Here is a 25,780-nt window from a genome sequence, read left to right on the forward strand (position 1 = left end):
ACGGAGGGCGTAATCCCCCACATTCCCATACTCATGTGGTACTCGCTAAGCTTCAAAGAGCCACGTTGTAATTGTATAAGTGGTAATGAACGTCATCAGGGACAAACAGCTGGTTGAGAGCTTAGGAAACGAAAACCATCACATGAAAAACAAAACACAATCAAAGCAGAGCTGAAGAGGAACCAAGCTTTTGATGGTTCTCCTCAGCTGCCCATCGACCGGTAAAGGGTCCAAGGGGGACGCAAAGGAAATCTTCATGCAGGTTCACAAACATCAGTGTGTGTACAGAAGGTTCCCCCGCAATAAAGGTTTAATTCCTTCATTGTTCTCGGTAACTTGGTAACCAGAGTTTTACTCGTACACTTGAAGGCAAGTCGAGACGGAGGAGTGTGTGACCTTTAAAACATTCCAACAGGTAAGTTTGAGAAATGACTTCAATCCTCATTGTTTGAAATGATTTGGGAATTTTGATGCCAACATGGCAACAATCTTTTCTCTGAAGGTTTCCTCAAAAAAAATAGATTTGCCATGACGTCTGAGTGCAACGACCTTCATCCATCCAGCCTCTTATTCTGGATGCACGCTCATTATCTGTTGGTGTCAAAAAGGTATTTTTAAACAATATCATCACTGAGAGTTTCACATTTTATCCTATTAAATTACATTTTAATCAGTGGAGGATACACATAGAGTAATTTGTGTCCTAGTACACACTATTGTGGCCCATCATGTGACATCACAGATGTGAGTAAACAGACAAACAAGCTGCCAGAGTGAAAGCTTCTTTGAATGGATGTCCACATACAGTGTTTGTTGTGTCGTACGTTGCCGTCTGAGATCACGTCTGAGGTCACGTCTGAGCCAGTACAGTGTGTACCAAGACCCGTTCTACCGACTAGCTCGGTGACCCAAAGTTGTGTAATCCTCCTCCATTGTGCCATGTCAATTGTGGCCTTGTTTACGTGCCTCTCTCTGGTATCCACTGCTGTGTGGTGTCGGGCCTGGAGCCGAGCTATTCATGGCGGGTGTGGGGGGTCGCGAGAGCTGCATTCGTGGGTCTAAAGTAGCTCAAACACTTGTATTCAAAGGGGGGAAGTAGAATTTAAAGAAGCGGGATCTGGCAACAAGTCGAATCCGTCGGCTTGGTTACACTTTTTTGACAAACTCAAAGTCTTTGTCGGGTAGAGTTGTGAACTCCAGCCCATCATGTAGAGCTCTCTTCTTCATCTCCTGCTTCCTGCAGCATCCAATGTCTTTATTTGATGTCTGCGATGTCTCCGTCTCCACCCTCCTCCTTTGGGAGTTAAAAAAAAAGAGACAGAAGAAGAAGAGATGGCCGCAGGCTGCTGTCCACCTCGCTGCCTCGCCGAGTGACGTGGTCCAGCAGGCCAGCTGCATTATCCTCCACTGATTTAGAGTGGCAGGGAGCCACTGACACTTTGCACACAGCAGCGAGAGCAAAAAGGACGACAGGCCACGACGGCATTACTGTGGCAACGGAACCGATAAACCTCGCGTTTCCAGCAGCCTTTGTGAGAAAACGACAAAGCAGACACTTCCTGAACAGACTCGGCCCATAAACCTCAGTAATGTGGTCATTCGGTGGTGAGAACAAGGCATTTCCCAGAGACAGGGCGACCTCCGAGACAGGCCTTGGATCAGAGTCCTCCCATAAAAAGCTCCAGCATGTATCATTCTTCATTTAAGGGCTATAAAAAGGGAGCATGTCTTTCTGTAGTTGGTCTGCTGTGTCACGCATGCTTCTCCTCCCATTAGCCGTGCGTTCTTTGCTTAATACGCTCCACATTTTTGCATCTTATATTTCCTCCGGGACAACATTTAGATGTAGTTGGAATCTGTCTCTAAAGCCTCCCCTTCACAACATCTGTCGGGTGTCCGTTTTAGGATTAAATAAGGAGACTGTTGCCCAATGATATACTTAGGGCAGATTACAGCCTTCCAAAATAGTTTTTTTTTTAGAGACATGCAGGAAATAAAGTGAAGGAGCTGTAGGAGGAGAGGTGGGCATGTTCCTCCTGCGTATCTTTTTTTTGCCGTCTGGGTATTGCAAGAACACAATGTCAGGCTGTTGTGTGGGAGGTTGCTTTTTGGCAGATGAGAAGGATTACCAAAAATGTATTTTTTATTTATTTATTTTTAATCTTCAAGCAACCTGACTGATTCCCTCCCACAGCATCTAAATTGGGTTTTTAACTGTCGATAGGCAGGGGATGAAGTCGTAGCTGAGCCCCGGAGGAGGAAGTCGATGCATGACAGCGGTCTAGACCTGGACCAAGAGGTCAAGGTCCGGCGTCCGGCTCAGCTGGAGCAGGTTGATAAATACTGAACTCTCACACACTGGTTGAGTATCATGCAATGAGAGAACATCATGCAAAGACAAATTCACCTCTCTTTCAGTAATCCATCATTTCATCACGTCCTTATCCGGAGTCTGAAGCTCTGCCTCACTCCACACTCAGGTGCTGCTTCCTTTTATAACTCAGTTCCCCTCAGCGTGTGTGCTTCCTTGTCTCGGTTTGTCCTCCAGCGCCATCTAGAGGTCTACAGGGACCTGCACCGGCTCAAAGACCAGGTCCACTCCCAGAGAGTCCTGCAGCAGCAGAGACCTGAGACAGCCAGAGCAAAGTCAGAGAAGGAAACGAAGCAGGTGAATCATTCAACCCCAGCGTTGTCAACACTCTGAGGACAGTTACATAATGGTTTCAAATGAAAGAATTATGGATTATATGATTTAATCACAATTATTGCTGTCCCTGATATTATGTTTTTTTCTTCCAGCCAACAAACTACAATTTATCAGGGTAAAAATACCAAAAACCTTAAGTTAATTGCTTATCCAAGTACTTTAAGTACTTTATTTTCATTGCAGGATAATTTTCATATTTTACAGGCCCAGTTTCCATGTTTTTCATGTTTTTTTATTTATTTTTCATTAATTTCAGAATACATTGTATTTAGAATGTACATGTGTTTTTACAGGAGGAAGAGTTTTCATGTAAACTATCAAAGCTTTTTGTCAGGGCCCATGTTTGTGGCTCACAGGCTGCTATTTGCCAACCAGTGTGTGCTTCACTTTAGTCTGGGCTCAAATACACAACCCTGCAAATCAAAGCCTCTCTGTTTTCCCCACAACACCTCCACTTTCTCTTTTACTCCCCAAGTGACAAGCATACCATTAAAACAAGTGGAGCTGCTGTTTACAACGTAATCCTGTGAGGTTAAGGGGTGTGGGTTGGCTGCTTGATGAATGTGACCTATCTATTGTATGAACCTGCTTTAGTTAAATGTTAACGTGCTGCAGATGAAACAAATCATTTACAAGTGATGTTTGAGAAGTTCGTTCCCTGTATGGAAGCCAAGCAACGCCGTAATAATCTGAAACAACTAATAGTGACATTTAATCATGACTGAATAATTCATGTTGACATTTACTTATTTAAAGTTTTGCCATTTCCTTTTCAGCAGGTTCATCATGACAGTGACATTGTTACATTGTTGCATTTGATCCATTCTCATAATAAGAATACTATTTATTGTCATTTTAAATAAAGCTAACTTAAAAACTATGTTTCAAATTTGAATGAGGGGAGTTCAAATCACAAATTAATTTTGACGATTTTCAAACTATCTCTGTAGTTTTAGTAATGACATTTCACAATTAAGTATTTTTATAAGATTGTTTTTGCTTCCATACTTACATTTCTATTTTCATTTCTTCAAATGTACTTTTAGTTTGTCCTCGTGTCAAATCCTCCTCCCTCCTTCGCTGCTGTGGTTGACTTTGAGTTTGACTGTCTCGCCTCTGACCGGGTGTGAAAAGAGCAATAAGCTTTAGAGAGCGCCTGCATAGAGGGGGTCTAACATGAGGGAGATCCTGTCTTATCTCCCCCTCCTGTAAAAGCTGTGCTTCTTCAGGAGGATGTAATTGTCCTCTCTAATGACTCGCCCTTGGTTAGGGGGGGGGAGGAGGAGACAAAAAGAGCACAATAAAGGGACTATAGGGGCCCTCCAGTCGGAATCCTTTGCTTCAGATTGCTGAGCAAATGAAACTACCCGTTGTTTCCTCGGCTCAGATCGAGAGGCTCCGTCACACAGACACCGAGGTGAGCCGGGACCGAAGCGGGGCAAAGGCAAGAACACCTGCCGAGGCCTAATTGGTCCTTGCTGCCGTTAATGGCTTCCTGTGGCTGCGTGTTTACTTCTCATTTGTTCTGTGTACGCTGTTTCCCAGCCCCTGAAACGAGGGAGGGCTCCCTTTAAACCCTTTATTCCCACCACTGGCTGTCTCACTCTCTGTCTGTCTGTCTGTCTGTCTGTCTGTCTGTCTGTCTGTCTGTCTGTCCCCTTTTCGTCACTCAGAAACCAAAGTTGGCCTCGTCGAAGCTGCAGCATAGCAACTCGTACCTGAAGTCCCTCCCCAAAAGCAGCTACCTGGTAGGTTTATGTCCCAGCACAGAGAGGATGACACCTGACTGTAATCCACCCCGTCATTGTTTGATGCTTCATCCCTCACCGGGTCCCCCTTTCTGAGATCTTTGACCTCCAGAAGCAGTTAGCCGAGCGTGGACGTCTGAAGACCCACCAGGACTTGGAGGACTTCCACAGGAGCATCGACTACACCCGTCCCCCATCGCAGCTCCATAAAAGTCTGGAGGATGTCCGGAGAAGGAGTTGAGTTACAGTTTGAGCTTAACTTTCTCTCTGGAGCGAAACAGTACATGTGACTTTGTATGTGTGCTGACGTTAATGTTTCCAGTGCTGGAAAACGGGCCTGCAGCTCGTTTGATGACTCAGCATAAGACATCAGAGAAACCTCCCTGCACCATTGAAGATAGAGGACACGAGGACCCCTCCAGGTGTAGACCACCTACAATGTAACTCTATATTTGATTTTGACTCGTTCTTCTTTTCCAATATTCATTCTCTCTGCTTGAAAAGCCTAATTACAAAAACTAAAAATTCTACGTCCAAGCACTGCAATTTGCTGCAATTTACTGCAATTTACTGCAATTTGCAGAGCATTTGCACAAGCCCTGATGACGTCATTTCTGGTGCATGCACCTCATGCTTCACTACGTCAAGCATAAACTACACTTTACTCACACAAGGAAGCAAACAAGCATATTTCCAAAATGAATTGCTCTTTTGCTTTAAAGTGACTCAACGAATACGCTTGTAGATTTTTTTGACTATATGTTAGAGGCATAAAATGTTCTATATTCTATGTATTTGAGAGATCAACACGTCTTGAGTCTATCAACATCCAGCTGGTGTTGGTGGCGGGCCCCCAGGGGCTTGGCACTCAGCTGTAGGGGCCTCTGGTCTGCTGGATCTGTTTGTGCTGCTTTTAAGAACAAACAGACTCCACTGTTTGTTTAACGTGGACCCGCCTGGAGGAGAGGAGCTGATTACTCACGTAGAAGTGAGATGACCAAACGCCGTCTGACCCCCCCCCGCCGTTGTGGAGACTCCCCCTCCTCGGACTCTGACAAACATCGTCCAGGAGAAAATGTCGTAATTATGTCCGCTACAAAAGAGAGATAGCAATTGGGCCGGCGGTGTCACTTCATGCCGGCACCGCGAGCAGATGTGGAACTGTTTGGAGAGTTCCTTCTCATTTAAAAGCTTTACGGGCTTCCAGGCAAACAGAGCTCCATTTGCCAAAAAATACATAAAAAATGGCGGCGATAATCTGAGAGCCAACTTTACTGATGATTTCACTTTAAATTACGTCGCCTTTCAGTTTACACTCTTTAATCTACAAATGTTTCCTCTCATGTCTTACTGAGACTTCCAGCTCGATTTTGTCATAATATCAGCTGTCATTTCTTATTCCTACAGTTTTAGCACTTTCACCTCAACCGACAGTTGGACTTTAATTGACACTTTAACTCCATTCAGTGCTACCATTTAAACTGACACTTGATTTTTGAAAAGCGCTATAAAATATAATGTATTATTATTCTTTCAGCACATCCATTTTCAAGGCTATCAATTGTTTCACTATTTTCTTTATTATTTTTTCAGATTAGCCCAGATTACACACACATTTACTTAAGAAATGATTTCCTTTTCTGTATGAAGTTACTTAACGGGTGATGGGTAAATATATTACCTTGAAAGCATTTTGATTGAGGTAGATTGCACATCAGAAAACTCTCAAAAGCTTCATTTCCCCCTAATTGTGAGGGCTTTTCTGCACCTGGTGATTCACATTTCACAAATTATACCACACTGATGTTTTTGCTTTTAATCTCAAGAAAATAATCTCCAAGTCACGTTGTTTCATATCCACATTCCTGCTCATATCGCCCTCAGTGTCCATGTTGTAAATGTATAACGGAACAGTGTCGCCCTCGTTGTTAATGAGGGCTGAACTGTGTTTAGCAGGATGTATGACATTAGCACAAGGCTGCCACGGTGAAACGGCACATCGGCTTGGGGACATTAGGAGCTCGGTAAGAAGGCGAGCGAAGGGTTGTGCTCAGTGTGAAATCTCACAGACAAACATGGCGAGACGGCAAACCGGGCACATTCCCCACATCCGTCAGAAATACCTCAAATAAAAGCAATTAGAGCTGAAGCCAAAATACCAGTGAGGTCCTCGTTTATGCTTTTAAGTAAGGAGCTAATTCATCCGATCTGTCCTGCTTTGTGTATATTTATACGTTTATTATTACTCTGCTATGATTTATTGCACAGCTGAGGCAGTGACTTGCTATCTTCGTGGCCGTCCGGTCATGGTCTCTTCAACGCGTTGAATTTCACAAGTATGCATTACAGGTCTACAAAATTGGATTGACCAGAACATAGCATGTGCTATAAATTGACTTCAATGATTGGAACATGAACAGAAGATGGATCTTGTTGCGTCTCATTTTGTAGGATCCTCCTCTGCCACATTTTTTAAATGTTTTTCACATTCAAGCTTCTGCATTGTCATCCGTCATCATGTATGATTACCACGTCCTCGTTCCTCCACCTGCATCCAGGGCAGCGTCCCGGTGTTTGTACAGATCTGTTACCTGCTGCACTGTCCTGTGAGTAAACGCTGCCTTGCTCAGGAGTCCTCCCCAGAGCCAGTTTGCACCCAGCAGACAAAGTGTGTTGTCACCTGAGTGTGCCGTGTTATTGGGTGTGAGCTGCACCACACCATGGCTACTCTTGAGAAGTAGCACACCATTAGGAATATATTAACAACACGACATTTCTGTGTGCAGGTCAGTCAGCAGGTTGACCGGACGACATCTTTTCCTCAATCATAAAGTTTGATTTCCTTGTCGGCGGTGTTTTGATTTGATTTCCTTATAAGCTGTGGAAATTAAAATTTTTGTTATGTGTGTGTGTGTGTGTGTGTGTGTGTGTGTGTGTGTGTGTGTGTGCGTGTGTGTGTAGGTTATTAAAGCAAGGGTCTGGGTCAGAAGAGATCTTCCATGACGGCCAGGAGAAGGATGAAACTGAGCAAATGTTTCCAAAGGTTAGTGTCAAAAAAGACACATAAACCCACGCTGATAGAACCCACGTCCTGTCTTGTAATACAACTTAAACCTCTGGATGCGATAGTGAGTCACTGTAGCGAGATAGACCTTCAGTAAGCTGTTAGCTGTAGAAAAACACATTTAGCCAACGCAAACAGAAGGTTTGCTGATCCTGCTCCAACCTTCGTGGCCTGATATTACACCTTGCACCTTTAATAAACTGAATATCATTGTTATAGTTTGAACTTGCAGAGACTTAGATGGGAAGATTGACATCTAACTAACTAGTCTTTTTAATATTTAGGCAGCATATAGTTGTAGCTTGTGTCAGGGAAAGGGCAGCAGTCTTGTTTAAGTTTATTTAGCGATTTTTAATGTTGGCAGAAAAGCAATATGGAGGTATCGTGAGATTATTTCCAATCTTTACGGCGATATCAGCGACCAGGAAGGGAGGATTTATGGCATCGGAGGTGAGGTTATGTTCAGGTGCTGAGATGAGCATATACGGACGAGCACGTAGGACTCATTTTTCTCTCACCTCTGTGTCAAAACGTTCCTGAGCAAACAGAGGCCGAGACCGGCTGAAGGGAGAGCAGGGGAAGGCAAACAGTGGTCAGACGAGACCGGTGGAAGCCAGCAGGCATGCAGGAGCGTTACTCACCGCAGGTCCTCCGCTGCCGGAGAGGCCCGGCACACCTATCCACATCTTACTCACAAGTTACTCTGTAAAAAATACAACTTTGAACCTCATAAAACTGTGTCAGGGAGCCGGGGTTCAACTCTATGGTATATTTTTAGGTAATATTTTGATTTTAGTTCAATCATATTACATTTTACTGTCATATTTATGTGATAGATTCATTACACTGTATGAATAAAGGACAATAACAGCATATTTTAGCCCATTTACTACATATTATATAGTTATATGGGTGTTTTCCGAAGTGCTTTAGATGTTCCAACGTGGAGGTCGCCAAAGAGGCTTCCATTTATTTCCATAGGCTCCATGGCTGACATGGAAATCAATGGTGGCCTGTATGTCATTTTAAATTCAGGAACATTATTAGCAGTAAAGTTAACTGATTTGTAGTAAACAGGTCCAACCTTGCAAACACACTCTTTTAAAAATAAGCGCCATAAAGACCACTAACATGAATTCCCAGCGCTGAGGGCCCACATCAGGAAGTGGCCTATAGTGTGACTGGGTGGGTGTTGGAGGAGGAGGGGAGAGGCGCCAAAAGGGACACTGGGACTGTGGGAAATGACACCGTCTATGACACCTATGACCTCAGCTTGTATACAAGACGACGTCTCCCCTTTTTTAAAATTACATAAAATGATTAATGGACAAGGAAATGATGGATGAATGTAATATGTGCCACCCGCAGATGAAAGCCCCCACGTTTGCAACCCTGCAGCCCAACTTCATGAGGAGCTTCAGGAGCAAGATGCCTGATTTGGTAGGTCAGCCCGTCCACGTTGCCTCTTTTAGTTCCTGTACATTGTGCGTTTGCTACTTTGTCTTTAAAACAGATTATCCCCGAGATTCCAGAGAAGAGCAGGAGAGCAGAAATGTACGTGAGACGGCTGAGACAAATGCACGATCTTTGTTTGATCAACATGGCTTGCTCCCAAAGGTTGGTCATTTAGCAAACAAGCAGAAACATAAAGGAAATGAAGCTCTGATGTGGATGATTTAACCTTTTTTCACCTATAAGTTTTGTTTTTGAGCAACATTCACAACCAATGACGCTCAGAAGCACATTGAAGGAGTCTTTCAGCGGCTCTTTAAACTGAGGTTTGTTTTTCTCTGCTTGCTGTGAAACTCTGGTCCAGACTGCTGGACCGGGAGACAGACTCACTGTGCTGGCAGGAGGAGCGAGGCAACCGAGATTTGGTTAGTAACACAAACCAGGCACAACACAACACTATGGAGCTCAATGGAAGCTCACACGTAGCTGCCACTCACCTTTAACGTTTGTTTTTTCTTCCTCTTTGCATGGCCACTGGTCACACCGAATATAATTAGCAGAATACAGTGGTTTTTTGTGCACATGTCTGCATGTAAATCAGCTGTTTTGTGAATTGAGTTATCAGCGATCAGAGATGTTTTTCCATAGATTCTTCCAGGAATTGACCCCAAACCAGGGAAGAGGAGCCGAACCAAGCAGCTGCCTCCGAGCTCTCCGAACCAGGCAGGAAGTGTCCGGAGTGACCGACCTTCATGTCCCCGGCAGCTGAGCAGAATGACCTCAGCTGACCATGACCAAAACACACATGAATCAGAGTTATTCCATTTGTTTGTTGCAGACAAAAGACTGATGGCGTTGTGCATGTGTGGGTGTTTTCTTATAGTTTAGAGACTCTGGTTTGGGACACGGCGTGTAGCCGTAAAACACCCGAGCCCTTATCTATGGATGATGTGTGTCGACAAAAGAATGTGAAGGTAAAATTATTTCTCAGATTCATTTTTGTAAAGATTGTGTTGTGTTTTTTAAATGTATTTTCTTTTTTTGTTCTCTTTTTTAGATAATTGACTGTGGGTTCGAGCTTTGGAGGAACTATACAGAAACTACAGATCAATAAAGATATCATGATAGCAAATGTGTGCAGGGATAATCTGTCATGTAGAGTTTATGGATGCATTATGTGACAGATAATTCTACAATGTCTTTTTACATTACAACCTTGTGGTTTACTATTATATACTTTTATATTGTCATATAACAACAATACTATATTATATTGTAGTCGTTTTGGAATTGTTTTAATATGTCTATCAGTTGTTGATTTATATACCTGCATATGTTAAAGTCCCTTTTCATGTGTTGGTTTTCTTAAATAAAAGTCATATGAAGGGTTTCATCTTAATTGAGAATAATTGGTGTGACACTTCAAAAGTTTGCAATGCAAATCAAGGAATTCCTTTATTAATTCATCCATTTAAGAGAACTTCTTCTTTGATTCAGTGTTAACCCACAACCACAGGATCCTTGAAATCCTTGAAATGAAACGGCAGACAGAGCTGAGCCTCCAGGCACTGAAGAGCAGCCACCAGCCGCCCACAGTGGTTCGCTCTCTCTGCAGATGTGGCTTTGATGTAAGTGTCAATGTTTGCAGGTTGATGTAATAAAGTAGGTTAAACTGCTTTATTCAAAACGGTGTCATCCTGTGGACCTCGATGATATGGCCCCTCCCAGCCAATCGGTGCGAGGCCGCAAAGATCAAAGAGGAGATGAGCCAACCATTCCTGCTCCAAACACCCATCCAGAGACGGAGCGTCTCCACGGCCTGTATATATTTGGGAGCCGGTCGTGACGTCCAGCGTCCTGAGATCACTGCTTGTCTCTGTGGAGACACGAGAGGTTTCGCTTTCCCGAATAAGAGCTGTGATCGGATGGAGCTGCTGGACAGAATGGCCGCAGAATGTCCCGGGAAGGCCAGTCAGCACCGAGTGGATCACCTCCTCAGCGCCGTGGAGAGTGAGCTGCAGGCCGGCAGCGAGAAGGGTGACCCCACGGAGAAGGAGCTGAACGTGTCCCTGGATGAGAACGAGCTCTGGAAGAAATTTAAGGAGCTTACGAATGAAATGATCGTTACAAAGAACGGCAGGTGAGCTTTACGCAAATACAAAGTCTACACTATGAGATCAAACGCGATATTAATGACCAAATAGTGTTTAATTTTTGATAACATTCTTTTTCTATCAAGGCGTATGTTTCCGGTGCTGAAAGTGAACGTGTCTGGATTGGACCCGAACGCCATGTATTCTGTTTTGCTGGACTTCGCGTCTGCGGACAACCACAGGTGGAAGTACGTGAACGGGGAGTGGGTCCCTGGTGGCAAACCTGAGCCCCAGACTCCCAGCTGCGTGTACATCCACCCGGACTCTCCAAACTTCGGGGCGCACTGGATGAAAGCTCCCGTCTCCTTCAGTAAAGTCAAACTCACCAACAAACTCAACGGAGGAGGTCAGGTAAGGGGAAGAGAGGATTCTACTTTCTGTTTGTTTCTTGGGATGAAAAAGCAACTCAGTCTTTTCCACGTTATTAAAAACGTAATTAAAATTAAAATACAGCTTAAAAGTATATGATCATTTTCGTATTTATCTGTTTTTTTTAGATCATGTTAAATTCTTTGCACAAGTACGAGCCACGCATCCATATCGTGCGGGTTGGAGGCCCGAGGAGGATGATCACCAGCCATTCTTTCCCGGAGACGCAGTTTATTGCAGTAACAGCATACCAAAACGAAGAGGTTGGCAATGAAACATATTTAACATAGAAGAAAACTCATTTTAAACTAATATTACTCGCTTTAACTGCGCAATAATATGTCCTGTATGCGCGCAAATCGTGTGCGTAATTTACGCACAGCATTTACGCACAGCATTTGATATGTCTTGTATGATTTCTATTGATGGAAAACAACTATCCTAATAATTTTTTGTCGTTTATGTTTGTATTTTAGATAACTGCTCTTAAAATAAAGCACAACCCTTTTGCCAAGGCCTTCCTAGATGCAAAAGAGAGGTAACAAACACACGTTTAACGTGTTATTGACGTGTAAAAGCATTATGTGAACATTATGTGAAGTATATGAATCTTTTTTCCCCCCCTAGAACTGATCACAGAGACATACGAGAAGATGCCAATGAAAACCAGCAGTCGACTTACTCTCAATGCAAGTGTTGTGTTATTTTGTCTCTGGTTCCATGTCACTCTATTAGCTTTATGGTGCTAATGTGGTTTCCTCGTGTCTCCTCTCATCTGTGGAGACAGTAGGTGGTTGGTTCCTTCCAGGCACAGGCTCACTCTGCCCTCCTGCCAGTCCTCACAGCCAGTTCGGGAGTCCCATCTCTCTCTCGCCGTCGCACGGCTGTGAGCACTACTCCACCCTGAGGAACCACCGCTCTTCCCCTTACGCCAGTCCATACGCCCATCGAACCAACTCGCCCCGTGAGTGTTCTCCTTCAGCCTTTTACCGCCACACGTCCATGAATTACACCGCTTCCTCCCCGGCTATTAACTGGAAAGTCAAACAAATGTTGCTGAGCACGGAATGTTGTGCATTCCTCTGGCTTTTGTGTGAGTGGAGCCACAGAGCTGTAAAGGGTCGGGCTTCAGACGAGGAATGCATGGAGAGAATATTCACACCTTTGACTCTCATATGGATATCTGAGGACAGGAAGTCTTGAATCATACAAGTTTAGATTTCTGACAAGTATATATGAAAACAGCAGTGATCCGTGTACCAACTAAACCTCGGTGTCTCTGTTTGCGTTGCAGTCGGTTACTCCGATAACTCGTCAGCCTGTCTGTCGATGCTCTCGGGACACGATAACTGGTCCAGTCTACAGATGCCAGCACACTCCGGCATGATGCCCGTGGCCCACAATTCCTCCTCTGGTACCAACTCTAGGTTTGTATAGTTCCTCTGTGTTTATTCTCATGGCCCCACCTGATAACAATACAACTCACGACTACAAAGAAGATGACGTAGACAGAGATAAATACATGACAAAAAAAAAGAAAAGAACACAGAGCAGGACATGCTTTCAAGGTTGCAGGTCACAAGGCTTTAAGGTATTCAAGTATGCCTGCGAGATAAACTCAAAATATAATAATACAAAAAGTAAATCCATGATTATGTGGAAAAATGAAAAGACAAAATATATAATAAAACCTCATAGTGTATCTGATGTTGGTAGAAAAAAAAACTATATTCATTCCTTGTTTTTAAGCAAAGTTGAAAATCTATTTGAAGGATATTCTAGCTGTTCAGCTGATTGTAACATTAACACTGTAACCTGTTCACATTTAGTTGATAACTTATTAAGGAGCTGAGTAAAATGTTCTTTTTATCCATGTCTCTGTCCAGCCAGTACACCAGCCTCTGGTCTGTGAGTAACTCGCCGCTGACTCCCGTGTCCCAGAACGGAGGCCTAAACAACAGCCTGAACTCCCAGTTCCTACGAGGGTCAAGCAGCCACTACCCCAGCCTGCCTCACTCGATCACAGCGCCCTCCTCTGGCTCTCCCATGTACGACAGCGGCACACCCACAGAAGTGCAAGATGCAATACAGTACGACAGCTCTCCACACGGGCGGCTGCCTTCAGCCTGGACTCCTCTGACACCTCCGTCCCTCTGAGTGAAGATTTACAGCCATAAAATGATGTCTGAAGGATGTTTGATCTGCTGCCATTTAAGGGAGAATCAATGATTTCACGGGTGTAAAAAACTGTTTTCAGTTTTGTGATGGGCTTGAATCAACCCTGAATGAATTAACAATTTTCAATTCTCACCTGGTACTTAATGAGAAGCTGCAGAGACTCTGAGTTCTTGAAGGAACTCTTTAAAATGTTCAGCAAAGTAGGAAAAGAAACATATATTTTAATGTTTGAGAACCAAAATCCATTTCACATGCTTATATTAAGCATAGCTCCACATGTGTCTACAGCAGTAAGCACAAAAAACGTACAGTTGGAAAATGTAAAATTATTTTTAAACAATGTTTATAATGTAAATGAGAAAGTAATTGAGCTTTACCATGTAAATAGATAATTGCTTTGTACCACAATGATGCTGTTTGAGATATTGGGCTCCAGATTATTTTAAAAATGAAATAAAAAGGGGGATCTGATGTCAATATTCTGCTATGCAGATGATACATGCATTTCCATATTATTAAAAAGAAAAAAAGCATGCCAAGTTGTCTCAAGTGGCTGTTTTTGAGGCTAGCTACATGACAATAAAAACTTCAACGTGCTTACGTGTTTTATGTTGTTTAAATTCATCCAACTTCTTCCCAGTGTCCTTTTCTTTTTTTCTGCTATTGTGACACCACAATGTGTGATAATTAATTGAAAAATGGGATGGCAGCAGATTTCTGGCCCATTAATTTCATCCTTAGATATAATATCTGGCTATGGACTGCCCCCTAGTGGCCACAAACGGGTGGTTCCCACAAAGTCAGGGTCCAGGGACCTCCATGGTGGCTTTAGGGTTCATGAAGGCCTCCAGCAACAGAAGGGACAGTTTGATTCCAGCATTCTTCGGTACCTCTGGTAATAAAATTGGGTGAGTCATTTCCAGAGAATTCTATTTAATCACTGATGCACCTGTTTAGTTCAATCATGAATCTACTCCCCCAAATATATTAAAAGCCCTTTCATTCTCCAAAATGCACCCCATGGAAACATTTCATTAGGGTGTCTTTATTTGTCATTGCAAAATCGATTATTAAAATGTTTTTAATTGGCTGTCTGCTATTTTGTGTATTATGGTTTTGTAGAGTTTTGACAAAGAGAGTCCAACAGCTTCAAAAACCCTGTGATATAATGCATTAAAATGTCAACTTGAAAATGTTTGCATGCTTTCGTTTTGCTGCTGTTCGTTGTCGTGAACCTCCAGCCACAAGGCGGAGTAGTGAGCAGTGTCAGAAGGTTTGAAGGGATGAAGAAGTACCTGCACAAACACACACAGGTGCTCACTCTCACCGTGCTGTTTGTCTGTTATAGGAAAAAACAGGCTAAACGAAAGAGAAAGTGGCTAAACTCTGACTGAACTGAACCGTGAATAATAACTATGTTGCTTGTTGAAATTCCCTGGACATTTGCATGCATGCGTGTGTGTAAAACAACCAATCAGAGGCCGCGGAGGCCTTATTTTGATATTCAAAGGAGTCTCCGGCCTCCGTCCAGTAGAGACAAGTCGCTTTGTGAGGACTACGTTGCGTTCTGCTGTTTCACTGACGACCACGGTGGATGTTTGAGGCTGCCTGCTGCGTTAATCCTCAACTGGTTCTCACCGGAGCTGCGGGTGGTCAGAGGAGCGAACCATGACGTCATAGCAGCTGGACGCCGGCCAACCCCAAGGTACGTGTAGGGTAGCTATTGTTAAAAATGTGCGCACACACATTTTGCACACGTCTAAAGCTACAATACCAATCAGCTTTGTAGATGGGCAAAGGGGCCAACACAAGTGTTTAATTTGTAAAACAATGTATTGATCTGTTATTACTGTCATACTGATATTTGAACAGCTTGATTGACAGCTAGAAAGGGCAGGAAATGGGGGGATTGTGTCAATGTTATCCCCAGAATCACTCTCAAACTCTTAAATTGGCACTAAAACCTACTGGTATCACTTTACAAAAACAAATATCTGTTATTGCATGACAGATGAGAGGCACGTTTTTCATTTGTGAACATGGTTTTTAATGAAAACCAATCAAATAATCTTAAAAAAGATGATCCTAAGGTCTCCCTGCATCAATAAATCCATATTTCTGGATCCTGCATTTAAAATCAGGCTCTATTTTTGACCATGATGGCAAGAGATATTCCTGATCATGAAAATTCACCACAATCAACTTATTGTGACAGGTTTTTTTTTGGAAAATGCCAAAAAAAAAAAAAAACTGTAATACAATCCTATATCATAGTGTGTTGTATAGACTGCTAACAGCATGCATGTTAGATTGAAACGCGTCCTCAAGGTCAGGCCTAGTTTCCAAACTGGTCACAAAGTACAGAACAATCATTGTCCGTTCAAATGTCACGAAAAAAAAAAAAAAGTCTGTCAGTGTTGCGAGATTCATTCACGTCATTCGTACAACAGTAGATTTGATTGTGTAATTCATTCTTTTGGTTTTCATTTGGGCTTAATTGAGGTGCTTTTGTGAAGCGGACAGCAGAAACTTAAAGAGAACACTCGACAACAGGAGTGTGTGCAGAGGATGAGCTGTGTTTGAGAGGCAGAGAGACTCAAAGTGCATGTTGTCACGAGCCGAGGAAGCGTATAGAAAGGCATTATGGCTAAATTGAAGCGAGGCCAGTCGTCGGGAACAAGAGCCCATTGAGCCCAGAAGATCAAGGTCATGTATAAGGACACCGTGACATCCTCCGCCTTGTAATACACGTCACAAACCAGAGACTGACAGGAAGCAGCAGACACCTAATCCTCTAAATCGAACTGCATCTCGCTGGCGGAGGAGATGTCTGTCCAGTGGCTGTTTGTCTGTACAGAGACATTCAAACAGAGTATTAATACATATCAGTATCTAATCAAACAACATAATACAAAAAAGGGGACTGTCTTATTCTTGTTTTATAAATAGTGTACAAAAACCTTAAGTCATATTATGTCAATTGCTCTTATAATGTCATAAAAGAACAGAAATAAATCATCATATTGTAGAATCTTATACAATCATTCAGTCCTTGTGGTTTGCTTTAAGAGAGAATTACATGTCCCGTTTCTTATTATAAGGATTCATGTTTAGAGAGAAGGAAAAAGATAATGGGACGTCTATAAAAATGAAAAAATAAAAAAACCTAAAAAGCCATGAAGGCAGGGTATTTCTCTGAACCTAATAATCCCATTATGATCCCGATGAGAGAGAGAGAGAAAAAAAAAGAAAAAAGCTCTGTCAAAGCAGGGAGCATTGACGCAAGCATGTCTTGACGTCAGTAGCTGCAGTGAATGAGGGATGGGAGGGGGGGTGAGAGAGAGGGAGAGAGAGAGAGAGAGAGAGAGAGAGAGAGAGAGAGAGAGAGAGAGAGAGAGAGAGAGAGGCGTGTTTGCCTTTAGAAAATACCACGAAATACCAGCGTCATTGGCATGAATGCAATTGTAGCTCTTTGCAAGGAAAGTCTCCGCGGATGTGCGTTAGACACACACACACACACACACACGCACACACACACACACGCACACACACACACGCACACACACACACACACACACACACACGCACACACACACACACACACACACACACACACACACACACACACACACAGAAAGAGATAACTGCTTTTTAATTTCAAAACTATTTGACATCCAGGGGACACATTTTGGAGAGACTGTAGCTCCTGCACTTGAAATCTAAAGCAGATGTAGTAAATGTTATATGATCCACTGACCCGAGAGTGTTCATAAATAAATCAGCATATGAGAGAATGAAGAGAGGAGGAGGGGGGGGGCTGCTGCTCAACTGGTGTCAGGCACCCCATCTGTGAGCCTCCTGAAAGCAACATGCATGTATGAAAGTAGAAGTCGGTGATAATCCGAGGAGCTCCCAGCAGCAGTTTGATCCAAAGTGGATATCCAGTGCAACGCCACAGTCCTTTTGTTGGAAGAGCAGCGCTGATTTCTTGTTTTCTTTTTCCTTTTAATCCTCTGTCACACAGAGCCGAGTCGACCGGAGGGGGGAAACTGCCATCAAGCAATTTGTAAAACGCCAGACCAGTGGCGTCATTGCCTCCTCTATAGTAGCCTACCTACGCGCAACGCCGCGACGCTCCTGCTCGCATTTTCATCCGCCGCTTTTATTCTCAAGTCGCTCTGCGGCTCCCGCACACTGATGTGACCGCGAGACTCGAACACAATGCGTGTTTGTTCGCTCCATGCTCCTCTGGCACACGGAATAGGGGCTTTTGCGCAAGACGCGTCACAGACAAACAGAGTGTTTTCTACTCCTCGCCGGCCCGATGGTGTTGTAGAAGGGAAGGTAGGCTACCGCACCGCGCGCTCCCCGCCACGCCGCTCCTGGACTACAGTGTTCCCAACATTACGCCGGGGAGGGATCCTCCACGAGCGCATTTCCCGCCCGCAACTTGGCGCAAATGTTGCCAAAGGGACGCGCGTCGTGGCGTACTTCAGCGTGCAGACCACGTCCAGATAATCTCCGTTTACTTTGGCCTATACTCTGCAAAGATACCCAAGAGTTCCCGTTGTGTCGGCTGTGCGTCATCCATGCCTGATTAGACCTGTAGTGTGACGTCGCCGAGCACCATTCAAGCAAACCATACAACGTTGATAATCTCAATTGACATAAATAGAAGAAAAAAAAACTGAAAAATGACGAAAACCACTTTTAAGACGCGGATCAACAAGTTGCCCACAGTGCGTAACGTCCATCCGAGCGGAGTTCATGCATAATCCGAGACGCACGTGATCGACAAATCACCTTATCTGCAAATATTTCTCTCATGTGTCAAGAGAAGTAAGCCCCAGACGCATCTTGGGAAATCTGCGGGACGGGCTCCATGCGTGGCCGCGTCTCCGGGTGCTCGGCTGGCCACATGGTAACTTTGCGCACGCTGGATGGAGAGAGGGCATCCAGGGAAGGGATCTGAATGAACGCGACTGAGATTGATTCTCCTCGACTCCCACAGACTGTTGTTTGCGTTGTGTATCCCGCCGGTTGAAGGTGTCTCACGTTGCCGGCAGATATCGATCCAGCGGTGGATAGATCCATCACTCCGGATAGGGAGCAGCAAATGTCGAAGAAACGGAAAAGTCCTGACGACCGTGACTTTGAGGGATCTCCGCCCGCAGGCTGCAGCGACCAAGGTAGGAGGCATGATCACAGATAGGCTTGTGGGATCTCTGTGCATGTCTGAATGCATTGCAAAGTTTGAGGCACCAGGATGCAACACCACTATAGCTGCTGTATCAACTCCACGAGTCCAAACAGCACTAAACCTTTACACTGACAGCAAGCAATCAAGTCTCCACTAAAATAAGTAGTAACTCTCTAGAAAACAATCTTGTGTGTTGAGGCGGATTATTTTTTCATAATCCCTGGGTTCTCAGTGGAGTCCCATGTGTGTGACATCAGGTTTGGTTGCAGAGTAGAGGAGTGGAGTGTAGAGGATGGATGAGGTCAGGTGTGGCTGTCATCACCAGTCAGCCACAGAGAAGGACCTGTTGATTGGTGGAAGTTGAATTGTGAAGGTGTGTATGAGGGATAATCATGTTAGTGTTGGTGCACATAAAGGGCCCCCGAATGGACCCTTTTATATGCACAGAGAAAATGAATCTAAACTGTACAAATAGCAACCAGCAGCACAGAACTCCCACTCTCATCTCCAAAAAAAAAAAAAAGGAGGCCAGTGATTGGTACAATAAAGTGAACATTAGTAATTCGGCGTGAATAAATAATGCTGAATAAACAACGAGAGCTATAAATGGCTTCAATTTGTAACGCCGCATTCTACAATCATGGAAAAAAAGAAAACGGAAAGACTTCTTAGTCATTTTGACTAACTTTCTCACCATATAGGTTTAGAAGTCAGAGGCTGTCGTCCATCCAGATACTTTCTGACTCTGATTGGCTCTGATTGATTGATCGTGAGTAGAAGAGGGTTATTGTGCACTGCTGCTTACGTCCGTACTGCTCTATGCATCAGGTAAACGTCACAGACTGCTGTTACAAACTGTGTTTCAGGTCAGCTCCCTGTGAGATTACAGCAGTCGGAAGTGGAAGTCTAAATCCTCACAGTGACTTTGACGGGGAAATAAAATCCCGGTGGTAAACAAAAGCCTTTTTAAACCAAAATCACTCCCGTGACCTGTGACCTGAGTAGTTGGTTCGGCACATCTTCCTCTTTTTCAAGAGGAAGCTTTTGAAATGGCTCGATCCTCTGCCCGTTATGGCGGCGAACACGTGACACGGGTTGCAAGTTCAAGGCCAAGAACGGCATCACCTCGCATGAGGACGAGACGGGCGTGATGTTTTCTTTGCGTCGCATTATTCGAGTTTGACGCTGCATTTGTGTCGTGTCTGGAAAATGTAAGCATGCACACACTTTCATCTCAGTTCGTCTTTGCCTTTTTTAGAAATCTTTTTTTAAAGACCAGATCAATCATCTTACCTCGAATACATACTGAATTACTATTGTTTTAAGCCACAGGACACCTTAAAAGTTTGATTATTTAAAGGATCCGTATACATTACAAATGTATTTCCAGAAATACATGAAAGAATCCAAAGAACAAGCTGTTTCTTGAAAGTAGATCCGATTTAAACTGTTGCTGTTTTTTTAAATGCATTTTTTTTGCAAATGTCATTTACCTCCATTGCATTAAGGTGGAGGCAGAAATCTCAGACATATAAAATCACATTCGTCTGCATGGCTAGATTGTTGCAAGTTGAGTGAATTGACCCTTTAAGACCTCCACAAAGTGCAGGATTTGCCTTACACAGTTTGGCTTCCAGGCCCGCCCATCTGTTTGTTTGCATTAAAGATGTGACCTGTTTGCATCACAGCCTTTTGGCGCCGTGTCTTTTTTGGGTCCGTGCCCGAATGAGAGTTTCCCTTGGCTAACACACAAGGAGAGCCGGGCGCTTCCTTCCCCGACTGTGCCTGGCATCTGTGTCTACTCAGGGGGCACGCACCCACTCAACCCCTCCCACTCCTTTGATGCAGGTCGGCTGCACTATATTGTCCACTGTCATTGTACAAACACAACTCTAGGAGTGATTTATGAAGGAAGTGCAGCTTCAATCAGGCAGTCTTAAAATAACACAGTTTTGTAATAAAGCTGTGATGTGTTTGTACATCGTGAACCAAATCTAAAAAACGAGCACCAGAACAGTGTGAGGCTGCTGCCGTCGCCGCTCCATTCACCGTCGCCTCAGAGGGCTTCCTATTTTGTTTTTTTTCTCATGGAGATGGTTTTTGTTCGCTCAGATATCCCCGGTGAGGCCAGGAGGGGAGGTGTAGAAACGGAGGCATTGAGATTCATATCAGGATCACAAAGCTCGTTTTGTTTGGCCTCTCGGTGTGCAGCCTGGACCTGTCGATTACAGTTCCTGGTTCCCCCCTCCAGCCTGCAGCCTCAAGCCCACCAACAGGCCTTCGATGACCAGCTCTCTCCCATTACTGTAACATACCAGTGCAAAGCACCTTGATGTCTCAATATGTTGCTAATTGGAATAGTTTTATTTCCATTGTTCCTGGTGAGTAAGAAATGTGAGCTGTAATAAACATTAAGGTAATAAAGATTGTATATAGAATATTGACTGGATGCTTCTATGCACAACAATATACTGGAAATATTAACAGCTTTTTCCAGTATTATATATGAAGAAATATTTCCAGTATTATATATGAAGAAATATTTCCAGTAGTAGTTTATTATCCTACAATTAATACTATTATTTATGGTAACCGGCCCTGCGATAGACTGGCGTCCTGTCCAGGGTGTACCCTGCCTTCGCCCAATGACAGCTGGGATCGGCTCCAGCCCCTCCGCGACCCTCAATACAGGATAAGCGATAGAAAATGGATGGATGGATGGATTTATGGTAACCGTCCCACTAATATAGTTATTCTAAATGTCATTCCTTTTTGCTCTAGTTTGGTCTCCCCCTCCTCTTTAGATGACAATATAAGTTATCATGGAATAACGTGAAACGTTTATGTTCCAACAAGATAAATATGACAAGAAATGTTTGGTGTTGTAACGTGATCACTTTGTATGTCATTATAACATGAAAAACATCTAGTTATAACATTAATCTTTTCACGTTATAACATGATCCTGATCCATTTTTCCTTTTCTGATGAGACTGAACCTAAATGAGAAAGTCGCAGGTTGTAAAATAAAAACAACGAGCTAAAAGACGTTAGATGAAATATAATAGGAGAAATATTGATTTGTACATAAAGCAACGCGTCCATGAAAGACCTCAAGTATAACCATAAAAAAATGACAGGATTATTTATCAGTACACTTAAGGCATGACTTTATTAAAAAGAAAAGGCAATAAAAGCAGCAGATTTTTAGTTTTAAAGGGGAGTTTATATGACTGGTAGGGAGATACCATTTGGACCGTGACATCCTTGTTATCCTGCATCAGACCCATTACGGGGAAATAGTCGCCATATATCTTCTCCACTGTAACTACGATGGTGCTCCACCTCATTGACAGTCCATCAAGAAGAACATTACAAAATGCCCCTCCGCTCGCAGGAACAAAAAGGCCTCTGTTCCTGTGAGACAGAAGATCAGCGCGGTCAAGGCCTTTTTTTCATTTTTGAATCCGCTCACTGCTGCAGGATAGGTCCAGCTCTCTGGACTGGATCGTCCTCATGGATCAAAACCGAGCAGCAGCTTCAACGTCATACGCCTTAATGGCTTTTCCAGCGGTGGCACCGTGTGTGTGTGTGTGTGTGTGTGTGTGTGTGTGTGTGTGTGTGTGTGTGTGTGTGTGTGTGTGTGTGTGTGTGTGTGTGTGTGCGTGTGTGTGTGTGTCTTTTAGCTTGGCCTCGTGCCCGCCGTGCTGAAAGACTGTGCCACTCTCGTGACGCCACGTTGCACTTAGTGAACAAACCGCATGCAAACTCACACATTCAAACGTCCTCATGAATATTCTCGTTCGTGTTTCTGCCCCCGATGACGTCAGCGCGGCCGCTGGCAGCTGCAGGCCGTTTTTTGGAGCGAGGCTCAACCTGTGCAAGAGCACCACTTAGTGGTCCCAACGCGTACTGCGGGTCCCAATAGTGAACTGAATGATTTGCATGAGAGAAGCAAACATTTTTCTTCATTTCATCACGTGTGGTAGATTGTTACATTTATACAGAATGTTGACCTTTGACCTCTCTGTGACGTTAGAATAGTTAGACGTCGATGTCGTTGTCCTCAGACGGGCAGACACTAGGTGGAGCTAAAGTATAAAGATCTAGATATTCACCCTCGGAGACAGCCGGTAACTCTGGAATAACAGATTTATTTTATTGTCTATTATTATTTGCAGATTCGGGATTCACTGTTGAAAGCTTCCACTAAAAATAAGAAGAGATTTATATGAACCTTTAATGTCAAAAGAGGTTTCAATAGTGCAGGTTTTTATGTGACAAAGCAGAAAAACATGTATTCTGTTGTTTAATCTATAGAATCATTGTTTTATAACACAGAGGTTTGGGGATTTCAATGTGACTGCAGTGCTGAACACGTCTCCTTGTTTCATGTTTGAATGGAAGAATTGGATTCTAAAATGCAGTGAATCTGAAACAATGCTGCGGTTTCAACGTCTGTGTGTTTAGTTTATGAATGGATTGTGTCCATGTGTTATCAGTAAACAGTAGACCTGACGTCTGGCCGCGCGGTCCTCTTGGCCCGTTCTGATGTCTGCCGTCAGAGAGATTGACAGGCGTCTACGTCAGCACCCATATTTCTCACCTGTGATCACGCTGACTTTGTTTGGCTTCTGATGAGGGCTGCAGGCAGCCAGCCTCCACCAACCCCCACTCCCCAAATCTATACTTCCTTCCTTCCTTCCTTCCTTCCTTCCTTCCTTCCTTTTCTTTCTTTCTTTCTTTCTTTCTTTCTTTCTTTCTTTCTTTCTTTCTTTCTTTCTTTCTTTCTTTCTTTCTTTTTCAAAAAGTGTTTAATATCCATTTGATCTATTTTATATCTATTTTATAAATTATGCCTCCCACCCTGACCTACCTTCTGTTAACACTGAGCAAAAATAAAAGATAAAAAAATACAATGTAAGCCCATGATTATAATTTTTTACATGACAAACAGTTCAGAGTATTAATTCTTCTTTATCTTTAAACACAAGTAATAACATACAATTAGAAGTGAACAAAATTAAATAAATGAATAAATAAAATAAAAAACTATTTTGTAATTCCTCTGTTCTTTGTAATCTGCGAGCTGCGTTGTTGTGTTCATTTCCTCTCGGCGTATCAGTGCTTGCACAAGGAGCCTCGCAGTCAGTCAGTCAGTCAGCAGCGCCTCGGTGTATTCACACCACACAGCGTCACGCCAGAAATGTACGCTGACAGGATATGTGACATCACTCAGCTGTCATCTCTGATCCGGTCTGCGTGTTCGGTGGTTAAAAAGGCTTTCACTGTTACAAGTCCAACCTGCACGCCGTCGTGCTTCTTGGCTCAGAGATCAGCGCACATGTGCTCAACAAGCAGAGTGGAGGTGTGTGTGTGTGTGTGTGTGTGTGTGTGTGTGTGTGTGTGTGTGTGTGTGTGTGTGTGTGTGTGTGTGTGTGTGTGTGTGTGTGTGTGTGTGTGTGAAAACTAACTAAATAAAACACTCTGTTAGAAGTAAAAGTCTTGCATTTAAAATCTCTATTAAGAGAGCAACAGTCACATCATCAAGATTACTGTACTGTATTATAATTAACTAATATGTAAGTGTCACTAATGTTGCAGCTGGTAAAGCTGGGTTCATTTCTATTTCATACTGCTGGAAGAGTATATTATAATGTATAAGTTATCAAATAACTAAAGCTGTTGAATAAATGCAAAGTACAGTTTTTCCAGCGAGCTTCGGTGAAGTACAAGTATACAAGAACCTGAGAGTGTTCATGGCGTAGAGTCGGGGAGTGAGCGTTGGGTGCAGCGCTGGTTTGATGGGGGGCTGATGAGGTCCTGGCTCGTGTCTCCTGCTTGCGTCATCACCTATAGGATGTGACTCCTGCCAGCAGAGCTGCAGCTGCTGCTCTCGTTGCTCCAACAGAATCGGAGGCACGAGAACAAATAAATAAATGGGAATCAGCTTTTAGCCCACATGTTGATACAAATGACCACGCCAGCCAGCAGACCTGCAGTGGAAAGAGAACCATTTCCCTGATGATGAAAAAATAAACCACGAGTGGAACAATAGAATTCATCTGATATCTGCAGCTGTGTTTATTTATTTTTTTTAAATACATGTTTGAGCTCACATGTGTCGGCTCTCGTATGCACATCCGAGGATGCGTTCTGCATGTTTTACAGCATTGCACAGTGAAGCGTTTCACATGGCTGAGTGACGTCAGCGAAGCCAATGAGCACTGTTTGTTTTCTTCTCTTTTTTCCCCCTCTTTCCCCTGCAAAGACCTCTGACCACATGCTCGTCATCGTAGTCATTCTCTAGAATTACGGATGTGATAATCTAGGTCAGAGGTGGTGCCAACGGAGAACACCGTCCGCTAAGCTAAAGAACCAGGGTTTGTGTGTGTGTGTGTGTGTGTGTGTGTGTGTGTGTGTGTGTGTGTGTGTGTGTGTGTGTGTGTGTGTGTGTGTGTGTGTGTGTGTGTGAGAGAGAATTTTGAATATTATTTCTGAGATTGTGAAAGAAATAATGCTGTTTATTATTATTATTATTATTCGTAGTAGTAGTAGTATTAATAATAATATTACTATTATTAATAATAATTATTATTATTATCTTTTATTACCAAAAGAAAAAGTCCAGAAAAATAATTTCAGCCAATCCTCAGAAAATACTACTTTAATAATATAATATACATAGAATGTATAACATGATTCCTGGTTGCTTTATTAGCAAAGGATCCTTTGATTCTGATGCAAGAAAGCCATTTGCTTTCTGTGGAAATAACAGCAGTTGCATCAGCAACCAGGCTATATGCTGCATTTACTTAAATACATAAACATGAGCCTGATGTTATATAACATGCAAAGAATAATGTATGTTACACTGTTGCTTTATGGGAGTGTGTGTGTGTGTGTGTG

At 43.3% G+C, this 25,780-nt stretch overlaps 2 protein-coding genes across 5 annotated transcripts; both read left to right on the forward strand.

Moving 5' to 3' along the window:
* Positions 1–302: 302 nt before the first annotated feature.
* On the forward strand, positions 303–10,226 carry LOC311021067 (uncharacterized protein). Of its 4 annotated transcripts, XM_084021378.1 has the most exons (10): positions 303–415; positions 2,549–2,668; positions 4,381–4,691; positions 4,778–4,895; positions 7,417–7,498; positions 8,888–8,959; positions 9,033–9,136; positions 9,336–9,396; positions 9,620–9,945; positions 10,029–10,226. In XM_084021378.1, coding segments are annotated over exons 3-9 (678 nt in total). In that variant the 5' UTR covers positions 303–415; positions 2,549–2,668; positions 4,381–4,690; the 3' UTR covers positions 9,860–9,945; positions 10,029–10,226. The 4 variants fall into 4 exon arrangements, 2 of the variants coding, with proteins under 2 accessions (XP_083877504.1, XP_083877505.1); XR_014597970.1 differs by lacking the exon at positions 8,888–8,959; XM_084021379.1 differs by lacking the exon at positions 303–415 and adding an exon at positions 2,029–2,332 and having other exon boundaries at positions 8,888–9,136.
* A 738-nt stretch (positions 10,227–10,964) lies between these two features.
* Positions 10,965–13,650, forward strand: tbxtb (T-box transcription factor Tb; the record flags this gene model as incomplete). Its single annotated transcript, XM_084021259.1, has 8 exons — positions 10,965–11,111; positions 11,211–11,475; positions 11,622–11,756; positions 11,970–12,031; positions 12,121–12,191; positions 12,281–12,457; positions 12,788–12,920; positions 13,380–13,650. Exons 1-8 carry the CDS (start codon positions 11,089–11,091, stop codon positions 13,648–13,650), a joined length of 1,137 nt encoding a protein of 378 aa, XP_083877385.1. The 5' UTR covers positions 10,965–11,088.
* Positions 13,651–25,780: the final 12,130 nt, after the last annotated feature.

The sequence above is a fragment of the Eutrigla gurnardus genome (genome assembly GCF_963514095.1).
Source record: "Eutrigla gurnardus genome assembly, chromosome: 11".
Lineage (NCBI taxonomy): Eukaryota > Metazoa > Chordata > Actinopteri > Perciformes > Triglidae > Eutrigla > Eutrigla gurnardus.

Bases quoted from the DNA above. Each gene is read 5' to 3' on its own strand.
- LOC311021067 (XM_084021378.1), top strand. The intron at 8,960-9,032 runs GTAGGTCAGCCC...TCTTTAAAACAG, and splicing joins GGAGCAAGATGCCTGATTTG to ATTATCCCCGAGATTCCAGA. The intron at 9,397-9,619 runs GTTAGTAACACA...GTTTTTCCATAG, and splicing joins AGCGAGGCAACCGAGATTTG to ATTCTTCCAGGAATTGACCC.